Source organism: Budorcas taxicolor, chromosome 3 (genome assembly GCF_023091745.1).
Source record: "Budorcas taxicolor isolate Tak-1 chromosome 3, Takin1.1, whole genome shotgun sequence".
In the NCBI taxonomy this organism is placed as follows: Eukaryota; Metazoa; Chordata; class Mammalia; order Artiodactyla; family Bovidae; genus Budorcas; species Budorcas taxicolor.
In genome coordinates, this window is record NC_068912.1 from 16,833,220 (window position 1) to 16,845,660 (window position 12,441).

Genomic DNA, 12,441 nt, shown 5'->3' on the forward strand with positions numbered 1-12,441 from the left:
TTTAAGGGCTTAACTACATACTATATCATAGTACTAATATGTATATGATACTATAACATTAAAATACCAGTAATATGATACAGTTAATGTAAAAAGTGGTAGGGAAGAAAGAGATGCTTGTTATACCCTGTAATGATGAATCACCAAATACCATCCATTTTATTTTCTAAATGTTTTTTTTTTGTTTTATCCCTTCCTCTCTAACTTCATCACTAATATCCTCATAACCTCTATCCTATATCACCGTAGTAGCCTCCTAACTGATCTCCGTGTGTCTCTCCTACCGTCTAATCCATCCTGCATACTACTGTCTGGAATGATCCTTCTAAAGAATAAATACAAAACTCTGTCTTAAAATTCTCTTTAAAATAGTTTAAGTCTAGTAATTTATTGAGCTCTTATGACATGCCAGATACTACATTAAATACTTTATATACTTTTTAATTTTTATCTTTTAATTTTTTTTTTTTTTTTTTTTTTTGCTGCACTGGGTCTTAGCTGTGGCGGCTGGGCTTTCTCTAGTTCCGGCACGAGGGGAGCTTCTCTTGTGGACCATGGGCTCTAGAGTGGCAGGCTCAGTATTGTGGCTCCTGGGCTTAGTTGCCCCACAGCAAGTGGGATCTTAGTTTTCTGACGAGGGATTGAACCCACTTGCATTGGTAGGTGGATTCTTAACCATTGTACTATAAGGGAAGTCTGATATATACATTCTTTCTTGTTATCCTCATTGCAGTTATGGGAGACTGACATATTATCCCTGTTTAGTAAGTTTACTCCTTCATTAAACATTTATTGAGTTCTTATTATATTCTAGGCTGAGTTTTAGGCCCTGAAATCATAATAAGAAATAGATGAAGCCGCAAGCTCTCTGATATCATAGCCTATAGTATAGTCTTAATTATTGACTGTACTGTTACCAGTGTTGTCACGGTGTCTTTCTGGATACGTCCATGCAGCTTAACATACCAACCCATACCTGCTTCTTTGGCTTCACCTTTTATTACCATCCACATGTTTCTACACTTTTCTCAGACTCAATGACTTTAGATCCTTAACCATGATGAGACGAGCCTTGTCATTCCTCTTTCCTTTGCAAAAGTTGTATTTTCTCTCTCTTTTTTAATTTATTTTTTTGATTTTTGCATCTTTGCTTAGCTAAACTCTTCCTCTAGTAATCCAGGAATTTTCTGTTCTTCTATATTCCCAGTCTAAGGAGAATGTTCCTTCTTTGTGCTCTTACATATTCTGTATTATGTGCTTTGTACGTACTTCTATATTGTATCGCATTGGTTGGTTTACCTCTCAGCCACCCTCCTAAGCTGTGGGTTTCTCTGGAGGTAAGAATAGTGTTGTCTTCATCTCTGTATCCTAATTACTGCCATAGTACCTAACATATAGTAGACCCTTAATTAATCTTTGTTTTGAATGAATGAATGTAAGATCATGAGAAAATGTTCTGCAGATTTATGCATGATCATCATTTATTGAGAATATAATAAGAATTGACCTCAGTAAAGTGGCAGATTCATGTTAGTTAAATTGGAAAGAATAAATGAGTAAAGCAAGGTCAGATTATAGATGGCTTCAAATACCAGTTTAAGTAAGGAGTTTGAATTGCTCTAATAAGGACTAGTTAGCCATTTAAAATTATTCAGTAAGGGACTGCCATAACATTTACATACACATAACAGTTTAGAAGCATAAAAAGTCCCAAAGGACTCTCTTTATTTCTCACTTCTATTTTTAAGTCAAACAAAAATTTCCCCATACACTACTGTCAGCTTGTTTTTGGACTCACAAGCCATTAGAACTGGAAAGAATTTTAGATTTTTGCCTCTCAATCTCCCATTTAATAAAGGAACTGAGAAATAAACATTGCCCAAGGTCAGCAAAATCAGCACAAAACCTCAGTTTTCTGTTTCTTTTATATTTCCCTAATCACTGTGTGTGTGTGATTTTTTTTCTCCCTCCAATAAAATACCATTTGGAAAAAATTATGGTAGAGTTTGATTCTCTGGGGACCATTTTGTATTTTATGTGTTATTGTTTCTCACAGGGTATTTTTCTGCATGTCTCCAGGTCATCAGATCCTTAAAGTACATCAGATAAAAGGGACTGTACTCATTGGAGTCAATTTTGTGGGCTATTCAGAGAAGAAAAGTCCAAAGGTAAGTGGAGACTGTTATGTGAAAAATATTAATTAACTGAAATGTAAGGCTTCTGCAACCCACTCCAGTGTTCTTGCCTGGAGAATCCCAGGGACAGGGGAGCCTGGTGGGCTGCCGTCTGTGGGGTCGCACAGAGTCGGACACGACTGAGGCGACTTAGCAGCAGCAGCAGCAGCAGAAGTCTATAAATATAGCTGATGTAAATATAAATACAACTGATGTAAATCTGAGAATTATGCACCTTTGTCGATTGTGTTGTCTTTGGCACTTGAAAGAGTATTGGAATCCTTACGCACTGAGATGAGGAATTAAAAGTTTATATTTACCATTATGGTTCTTATTACATTTCTAGGAACTTTCCAACCTGCCCAGGTCTGTGGCTGTGGAGCTGCTCCTGGTAGATGACGTAACAGTACTGCCTGAGAATGCCACCATCTATGACCACCCTGATGTGAAGGTAGGAGCTGTATGGTTCTAGCTAAATGGAATCGTGTTGGAGGGGAGAGTTCTAGGTTATTAAAATTAACAGTATAAATATAAAAAAGCTCACTTATATGTTAAAAATCACTGATACATATATAATGTATATATAATAATTATCCTTAGCACTAATACTTTAATAATTATATTTGGTCTTTGGTCTGTTGATTTTAATCTTTTAATGTCATACTCTTTCTTAGGTAAGTGGAAATTACTTTGAAATATTTACAATCCAAAGGGAATGGAATATTATTTGTCTTGATTTTTCTATAGGAAATATTTAGCCTTGTGGAAGGATCTGGTTATTTTTTAGTCAACAGTAGTGAGCAAGATATTGTCACCATCACTTACCTGGAAGCAGAAAGCTCTGTCCAGGTGAGTTCCAGAAATATCCCCAGATCGATGGTCTCAGGTCAAAGCTCATTCTTAGGAGAATGATTAGAAAAATTTTATTGGGCATTTCAAACTTATTACAAAGAATACCATTTGTGTCTTTTTCTTTTTTTAACCTATGTAGATTCTTAAACCAAAAAAAGGAGGTGTTTTTTTTTTTTTGTAACTACCTATAGAAGGAAATGGCAACCCACTCCAGTATTCTTGCCTGGAGAATCCCATGGCCAGAGGAGCCTGACAGGCTACAGTCCATGGGGTCGCGGAGAGTCGGACACGACTGAGCGACTGAGCATAGCATATAATATGGGGAAATGTTTGGTTCTGATTGAGTGGAAACAGTGTAGGAGACATCGAACTATAAGATTTCCATTAAAACAAGGTTCAGAAAGAGAAAAACAAGCATCATATATTAACGCATATATATGGGAATTTAGAAAAATGGTTCTGATGAACAGAACCATTCTGTGGACACAGTCGGGGAAGGTGAGGGTGGGACAAATTGAGAAAGTAACATTGTCATATATACACAACCATGTGTGAGAAAGACAGTTCATGAGAAGTCACTAAATAACACAGAGTCCAGCCTGGAACTCTGTGATGAGCTAGAGGGGTGGGTTGCGGGAGGGGAGGGAGACTCAGGAGGGAAGGAATATGGGTGGGAATTATGGGTGATTCATATTGTTGTATAGCAGAAAGCAACACAAAATTGTAAAGTGATTTTCCACCAATTAAAAAATAAATAAAAATTTTAAAAAGAAGGTTTATTTTTATCAATTTCAAAGCACAGAACTGTGTGCATAGTTTGACTTTATAACTTGAGTATATGGTGTTTTCAGCCAGATATGGCAACTGAAAATATTAATCTGACTCCATAGTCAATATGCCAAGGGATTTTCTTTTAGTTGACTTGCAGTAATAAAAAGTGTACCTTAAATTAACATATGTATTTATTTCCTTCAAAGAGCTCAAAGGAATTTAACTTACTGTAGTCATAATGTTGCTTTTTAAAAGGGGAGATTGAAGCCCTGTGTGCCAGCAAAGGATGTAAAAAACCATACTGCTGTGCAGGAGCTGTATGTAGTATAAGGAGGAAAAAAAATATCAGTCCACCCTGTGCTCTCTCTCCCTACTTGTGATTGCAGTGTGAATGTACCTGATTTTCTTCCTGAATCCTTTCCCTGTTCATAATTAAAAAACTGGATATGTATGTTGGATTCTACTTGAAATCAGTCAATTTAAACTCTGCTGTTTATCAGTTAATAAATATTTGTTAAGGGTACATATTTTGCCACAGACTGAAGCATCACTTTAAGGGGACATATTATACTATGCCTGAAACTTATAATGTGACTTCTCAGAGTTCCTATCACAAAGAAAGTAAGATATTGTATTTTCTACTTTGGATGGAAATAATTGCTCTGATTATGCTTGGAGCATATTTGCTTCTTTATCCAGCTGCAATCTTCTTCCCTCTAGTTAGTTCCATTGCATCCAGGAATTCTCACCTTGGAGGTCTATGATCTGTGTTTGGCTTTCTTGGGTCCAGCAATGGCTCACCTCACCGTGTCAGACATACAAGAGCTGGAGCTTGATCTGATTGACAAGGTAAGAAATGTTTGCTTTATCTCTTAAGGGAAGCAGGTGTCATTCTCACTCACTAGCATCACTTAATATAGTCTGTGCTCAGCTACTGTGTATATTTGCCAGGCCCTTTGATAATGTTAATGGAAATACCTGCCCTTAAAGAACACCATTCCAACATTAATCATGATGAAGATAGAGTGTTAAAGAACAGCTTAAAAGAATACACATGCTGCTGCTGCTGCTATGTCACTTCAGTCGTGTCCAACTCTGTGCGACCCCATAGACGCCAGCCCACCGGGCTCCCCCATCCCTGGGATTCTCCAGGCAAGAACACTGGAGTGGGTTTCCGTTTCCTTCTCCAATGTGTGAAAGTGAAAAGTGAAAGTGAAGTTGCTTAGCCGTGTCCAACCTTTAGTGACCCCATGGACTGCAGCCCACCAGGCTCCTCCGTCCATGGGATTTTCCAGGCAAGAGTACTGGAGTGGGGTGCCATTGCCTTGTCCGAAAAGAATATACATATATTACGCTTACTTGCTCAAAGGCTGATCAAGAACATTTAGCATGAACCGAAGGGCTTGCCACCTCTGTGTTAAACTGCCCTTCATAAATGAGACAGCTTTACTAAATTACCTTTGAATTTTTTTTTAACTTTTATTTTTAACTACCAGGTTGAAATAGGTAAAACTGTGTTAGTAACTGTGAGGGTTCTTGGCTCTTCCAAACGCCCATTCCGAAAGAAATACTTCAGAAACATGGAGCTCAAATTGCAACTGGCTTCTGCCATTGTGACCCTGGCGTGAGTACCATTTCAATACCTCTTTCTCCATAAATTTATTATCATGAAAATATCCCTCCTGATAGCCTGGTTATCTCTCCCTTAGGTTATTTCAGATTTTCTTCTTTCCTGTTTTGTCACAGTATCTTTCAGCCCACATTCTCTTCCCATATTCAACTCTCGACAAAATACCCCTTTCACATCCTCAGATGTCTTATTTTGGGACTAATATGTGTCTCATTAACGCTTCTATTTTATGGAACTTCTTGGATGATATCCTTTGGGGATGCTTCAGGCTTGAGGACCTTCAAATACTCTATCTAGAAGAGTATTGCACTGGTATTCCCCTCTGCAAAAGAAAAAATACAGAAATTCTGAGGCAATTTAGTATTTGTAGTTTTGCAAGGCTATGTTTATATTGCCCTTATTCCTTTGGAGATTTAGAACAAATATTTGCACTTCAGGAGCTTCCCGCCATTGCTATGAACTTTGTCTTGACTCTGAAAGTTATTTTCTGGCAGTTCCTCTTAACCTGAGTTAAAATGAGCAGAAGATTGGGAATTCCCTGGGAGTCCAGTGATTAGGATTCTGCATTCTAAGGGCTACTTTCCTGAGTTCATTCCCTGGTTGGGGAACTAAGATCCCACAAGCATCTTAGAAAGATGTATAACTGGCCAATCTTAAAAACAAATCTTTTTCACCTAGATATTCATGGGTCTTTTCAGGCTAATGGAGGAACAAGATGAATACTCTGAAAATTATATCCTTCGAGCTATCACTGTTGGGCAAACCACACTTGTAGCTATTGCCAGGGACAAGATGGGGAGAAAATTCACATCAACCCCTCGGCAAATTGAAGTAAGGAAATTATCTCACCCAAAATTCATATTTCATCTTGTATATAAATTTATAAGTTTTATAAATGTCCAGTGGTTAGGACTCTGTGCTTTCACTGCTTACATCATGAGTTCAGTCCCTGGTTGGGGAACTAAGATCCCACAAGTTGTGAAGTATGGCCAAAAAAAGTAATTGTAAACATAATTTTAATGACCACTTTTATTCCAGTGAGTGGATACATAATAACTTATTTAAGCATTTTCACTTAAGTAATTTATAATTTTTTGCTATTAAAATGAAAATTTGTGTTATAAAGAAAATAAAATACCTGTCTTTGTTTACGTCATTGTACATAATTAGGAGTTTTTTTTCCCTTAGAATAAGCTGCATGATCATTTGTTGTGAAGCTGACTCTAGTTAACCACTGTTGTCCTTTTGGTTTTCTCCTTCAAGGTGTTTCCTCCATTTAGACTTGTTCCAGAGAAAATGACACTGATTCCAACTAACATGATGCAGGTGATCCTAAAGCCAAAAATGAGCCTTTCTCTTCATCCCACCTCTGCCCCACCCCAATACACATATACACCTCTTCCTGTTGGCCTTCCCTTGTCCCCTCTCAACCAAGTACAACAGGATCTGATAAAGAAGAAAATTAGTATTTTCTTTGTTCTATGATAATCATGGAACAAACTACTTCTTGGAATCCCATGGATTATTTATAGCACTTCTATTTCATCTGCATTTGAGCTGATATGGCAAATGCTTGTTGGAAAGTGGGGGAAGGCGAAGAAGTTGAGTTGCTCAGACAGAATGTTGGAAAAGGAGATGAGACTTCTCCTCAAACTCCAGCATTCACTGGTGTGTTTAAATTTCAGGTGATGTCTGAAGGTGGCCCTCAGCCTCAATCCATCATTCATTTCTCCATCAGTAATCAAACCGTGGCTGTTGTTAATAGGAGGGGCCAAGTTACAGGGAAGGTAGTTGGCAGAGCTGTGGTCCATGGCACCATTCAGACAGTGAACGAAGATACTGGAAAAGTCATTGTGTTTTCCCAGGTATCAGTTCTTTATTCTGCTCTGCTTCTGCTCTTCCATCTGGGAATCATATTGGGAGGCGGAGGAGGAAGTAGTGATGGGGAGGGTGTCAGTAGTCCATGGGAAATATGTAATCTTTAGTGAAAAACTCACTGAGTATTTGACATTGTTATGAGACATAGTCTCTATGCTTAAGAAATTGTTTCAAGAACAACAAAAAGCCCATATATATGGCATATTTTTGTTGTCATTGTTGTTGAATGCCCCAAACAACAGCAATCAAATGAGTTGTTATAAGCATCTCTGTCTGCCCCCAGAGACATTCCCTCTTAACCTAAGCTTGCTCTCCACCCTGTTGAGCAGGATGAAGTACAGATTGAGGTTGTACAGCTAAGGGCTGTTAGGATCCTTGCAGCTGCAACTCGACTCATCACAGCTACTGAGGTCAGTATGATGGTTCTGTTCCAGGTTCATTATGTTGATAATGCCAGCTGGACAGGAGGTATAGCACAAAACCACTCTTCCTTTTCAGATGCCAGTTTATGTCATGGGAGTGACCAGTACCCAAACCCCTTTCTCCTTCAGCAGTGCCAACCCTGGGCTCACATTCCACTGGTCCATGAGCAAAAGGGATGTACTGGATTTAGTGCCCAGGCATTCAGAGGTATGAACATATCTGTTAATATATTACCTTAGGGATTTATTTTATTTCATCCTTGGTTTTAGACTGAGTTCCTTCTAAACTACACAACATTATTACTTACTCTTTTTCTGATCTGTGAATGCTATAAACCTGAAAATCATATGAAGAATCCAAATTTGAGTATTCAGATAATACTACACAATATTTAACATACTTGCTGGAAAGAACTCTTAAGAAAGCAATGCTTAAGAAAGCATTGCTTCCTTTGATACATTTGCTGTTATATAATGTTGCATTTGTGAACAAATAACTGTGTTACATGAATAACATGTTATGAATATAAAGTATTTATACATAGAGTTTAAATATGTGATATAATCTTTCAACATACTCAGACATACTTAATTATATTAATAATCATGTTTGTGCTGCATGATGGGCAGTTGACATTAAGACTTAAGAAAGCTGGATGCTGAACACATTTCTGGGCCCATGCTACTAGGAGCTGGGGAAGAACTAGAATCTTCCCTCATGCACGTAGGGTGCTGTGGATGCCATAGGGCTTGTGTGGGCCACCAACTGGCAACTGATCCTGGACTGAGCACCTTATATCAATGGCAAATTTAAGGACAGTTAATTAAACTGTTCTTCCACGGTGGTACTGGCTCCTCCAAATTCAGCACCTGCTGCTTTTGAAATGCCCAAAGCCCCTCATGATGGCCACTGAGGAAATCCACAATGCAACATGAATCTTTATGTTTTTTTTTTTTTAAATAGCCTTTTTAAAAAAATAGCCTTTAAAAAAATAGCCTTATGTTTTTTTAAAAAAAAATAGCCTTTAAATAGCTATTTAAAAAAATAGCTAAATATAAAGGCTATTTAGCACTTACTGTGAAATCTGGAAAAGAAAAAAAAATGAAGTGGATACTACAGACAAGTTTTACCTACTTCATGACACTATTACCTGATCATCAGTTTAATGGAACCCACCCAAGATGGTCCAGGATCAGTGGCAGCCACCTAGGTCTGGAGTGAAGATTCTAGGTCTGGAAGAAACCTGGGGCCAAGATACCCAGAAGGTCACAATTCAGTGCCTACAAAAACAAAGAATTAAAGTTAGACCTTAAAAGAGATCAGAGGGGTTATAGAAGCTACAATTAGTAAGTCATTTCTGGAGCCAGTTACAAAGAAAAGTATGGAAAAATTAAAAAGTTTCCAATTTTCTGAAAATATCCTAAACCTATAATCTAAGGAAACTCTCATGGTTGGGTCTTCTATCATGGACCGTGCAGAGCCTGGTTATACTTGGAACTGAAAACAGATATAACTGTACTTAGTTTGGTAGAGTTCTGCAGAAGGATTTGGCTTTTTTTCCAAATAGGAAACAAAGGGATAGCAAATAGGAATTGTGTGAAAGGAAGGGATGGCATAAGCCTTATTAGCACCTGCTCTACTTTTTCCCTCCTTTAATTTTCTCGTCTAAAGAAGCACTCTTTTCTCTAACAGAAGAAATGATTGAGAGCTACACAAAGATTTTCTTCCCCAGCGTTGACCTCACATAGACAGACTGGGTGATGATATGGGCAAATACAAAGGTCTGTAATGGGCAGTGCATTTGGCAGTTGCATGGATCTGTTTCTTGCTTCAACAGTGCTTGGATGGAACAGACCCAAGGACACTCCCTTGCCCCAGCCTCCTACCACCTGCCAACCTTTTTTCCAGTTGCAACCATTGGAATCAGTCACTCAGCTGTCCGCGATCACCAGGGACCAGCCAACATCATTTTTTGAGCTTAACTCCTTACCGATCAACTATGAACTCCTAGATTTGTCACAATTATTCCACTGACATGGAGGCTATCATCAACCACCTGGTCAACAAGCATCTGTGGGCCTCCTACACCTGCCTCTCTGTGGGCTTCTGTTTCAACTGCAGTGATGTAGTTCTGGAGGGCATGGGCCACTTTTTCCACAAATTGGCTAACGAGCAGGGCGAGGGCTACGGGCATCTCTCGAAAATGCAAAACCAGCACAGTGGCTACACCCTCTTTCAAGACTTGCAGTAGCATCTGAAGGTGAGTGGGTAAAACCCAGAATCCTATGGAAGCCTCTGCACTCATGGAGAAGAACCTGAGCCAGGCCCTTTCGGATCTCCATGACCTGGGTTCTGCCCATGCAGACCCCCATCTCTGTGACTTCTTAGGGAGCTGCGTCCTAGATGAAGAGGTAAAACTCATCAAGAAAATGGTGATCACCCGACCAACCTCCACAGGCTGGTTGGTCCTCAGATTGAACTGGGTGGGTATCTCTTCTAAAGGCTCACCCTCAAGCATGACTTGGAGCCTCTGGAGCCCCGCAGCCTTTGAGGAGCCCCTCTGGTGTCAGGGCTTTTGCAAGACACCAGAAGCCCTTCTCTATAACCACTAGGCAGCTTTTCAACTACCCTGGAGCCCTCTCCCAAACCTTGGACCAAATGGAAACATTAAAACTTTTTTGCAGCATAAAAGGAAGAAAGGTCTCTAATGTCCTACAAGGTAGACTTTCTGCACTGTGGTGTCACCATTTAGAAATTCAGTTGAATCAAACAATTATAAAACACTTATTCTTCACCATAAAACTTTCTTCCAGACAATTGATCAAAATCTGCACAAGGGAAACGAGAATTTTTATGTAGGGGTGGAGGGAAAGGTGATTTTGGAATTTGGAACTCCTGAGTCAAGTGAGCAAAGGAAGGTGATGAGGGCTCCAGACAGCAAAAAGGCAGAGGAGACAGGACATGAAATGAATGATAGGAATGAAATTGCCAAAAAGGTAGGCAAGTGCCTACTTCAACATTTGCCTCAGTGTTGGACCTCCCTTCTCTCTCACCAGAAGTCCGTCAAGGTCTAATCCTCATCTAGTCTAGACTAGAATAGAAGTAAAGCAAATAGAGAAATTGTCAGCTAGTTTTAACATTGTCCTAAACAGGGGTTTCCCTTTCTTGTCCTCTTCCTCCCTTGCTGTCACTCTGAACTCCAGGAGTAGATTGCCTAACTTCTCTCTCATCTCAGGCTCTACTGTCTCAACCCATTTAGGAAACCCCTTTTTTCATTTGCATTCTTCTCCTATCAAGTAATTGACTTCAAGATGAGAATTCTTGTATAGGAATCTTTCCAGAATTAGTTGAGCACTGAACACAGAAGTGTACTTTAGGGGTGACTGTGTTGCTGGGAATATGAAAAGAAACAAATATGAAAGTAAGCCCTGGGGGAATTCCTTGGTGGTCCCGTGATAAGGACTTGGTGCTTTCACTGCAGGGGACCTGGATTCAATCCCTGGTTGTGAACTAAAATCCCACAAGCTGTGTGGTGTGGCCACAAAAAGAAAAAGAAAAAAAAAAAAAAAAAGAATGGGCTTCCTTGGTGACACAGTGGATAAGAATCTGCCTGCCAATGCAGGGGACACAGATTTAATCCCTAGTCCAGGAAAATCCTAAATGCCATGGGGCAACTAAACCGCTGCACTAAAACTACCGAAAACCACGTGTCCTAGAGCCCACGATCTTCAACAAGAGAAACCACCACATAGAGAAGCCTGCACACCACAACTAGAGAATAGCCCTCACTATCTGCAACTAGAGAAAACCCACGTGCAGCAGTGAAGACCTAGTACAGCCATAAATAAATAAATAATTTAAAAATTTTACATGAAGAAAGAAAATAAATCTGGAACTCTTAATTCTTCTGGTTAGCTATTTTCAACAAAGAGGGAAGGGCACAGTGTTTATTAATCCATCCCTTTACTGTCTAGGTTTTTCTGCAACTTCCAGCAGAGAATAACTTTGCCATGGTTGTCCACACAAAAGCAGCTGGTCGGACCAATATCAAAGTCACTGTCCACTGTATGAACAGTTCATCTGGACAGTTCGAGAGGAATTTGTTAGAACTGTCTGATGAAGTTCAGATCCTGGTAAGGTCCCAAACCTAAATCTTGTTTTTGTTTATCGAGGAAAAGAAAGTTATATTCTCTTATATTCCATGAAGAGCTTTGTCTGGATAGAGATAGAGAAAGTGCTAGAGGGATCTCTAAAATAGGCTTAGGGTTTCTAGATCTTTGTTATTTCTGCTAATTGTTTGTCTATGAGTATTGACCTTACAAACTACAACACATGCATTCAACTTCCAATACAATGAATAGTATACAAACACCACGATAACTAAAGAGGAATTAATTTCTGATTTGTTCTGCCTAATATAGATATTATGATACATTCCACTTAACTATATTCACAGGTAGAATGAAATCCTGTCCTAACTTCTGGTAAGGTGTAAGAGTATGAAGTTTCCATAGATGTATTCAAGCTGAAAGTTAAATGGCCCTACTGTTTTTAGAATTCAAAGAAAAAATATATTTTGTATAGAGGAAATAAGTTTCTCTATCTCTGAATTTGGGATTAATTTTTTTCTTTTCTTTTTATCCTTTGTTTTGGTTTTGGTTCCCTGATTCAGTGAGGGGTAGAGGAGAAAGCACTTTACTGGGAGGTAGAAGA

At 39.0% G+C, this 12,441-nt stretch overlaps 1 protein-coding gene across 1 annotated transcript in view; it reads left to right on the forward strand.

Annotated features, from left to right (window-relative positions):
* NUP210L (nucleoporin 210 like) overlaps positions 1–12,441 on the forward strand; it is a 92,943-nt gene that overhangs the window by 59,586 nt on the left and 20,916 nt on the right. The window contains 11 exon segments of the mRNA XM_052637302.1: positions 2,080–2,168; positions 2,521–2,625; positions 2,922–3,023; positions 4,518–4,646; positions 5,294–5,421; positions 6,126–6,258; positions 6,691–6,753; positions 7,113–7,292; positions 7,635–7,715; positions 7,804–7,935; positions 11,703–11,861. Coding sequence (XP_052493262.1) covers positions 2,080–2,168; positions 2,521–2,625; positions 2,922–3,023; positions 4,518–4,646; positions 5,294–5,421; positions 6,126–6,258; positions 6,691–6,753; positions 7,113–7,292; positions 7,635–7,715; positions 7,804–7,935; positions 11,703–11,861 — 1,301 coding nt within the window.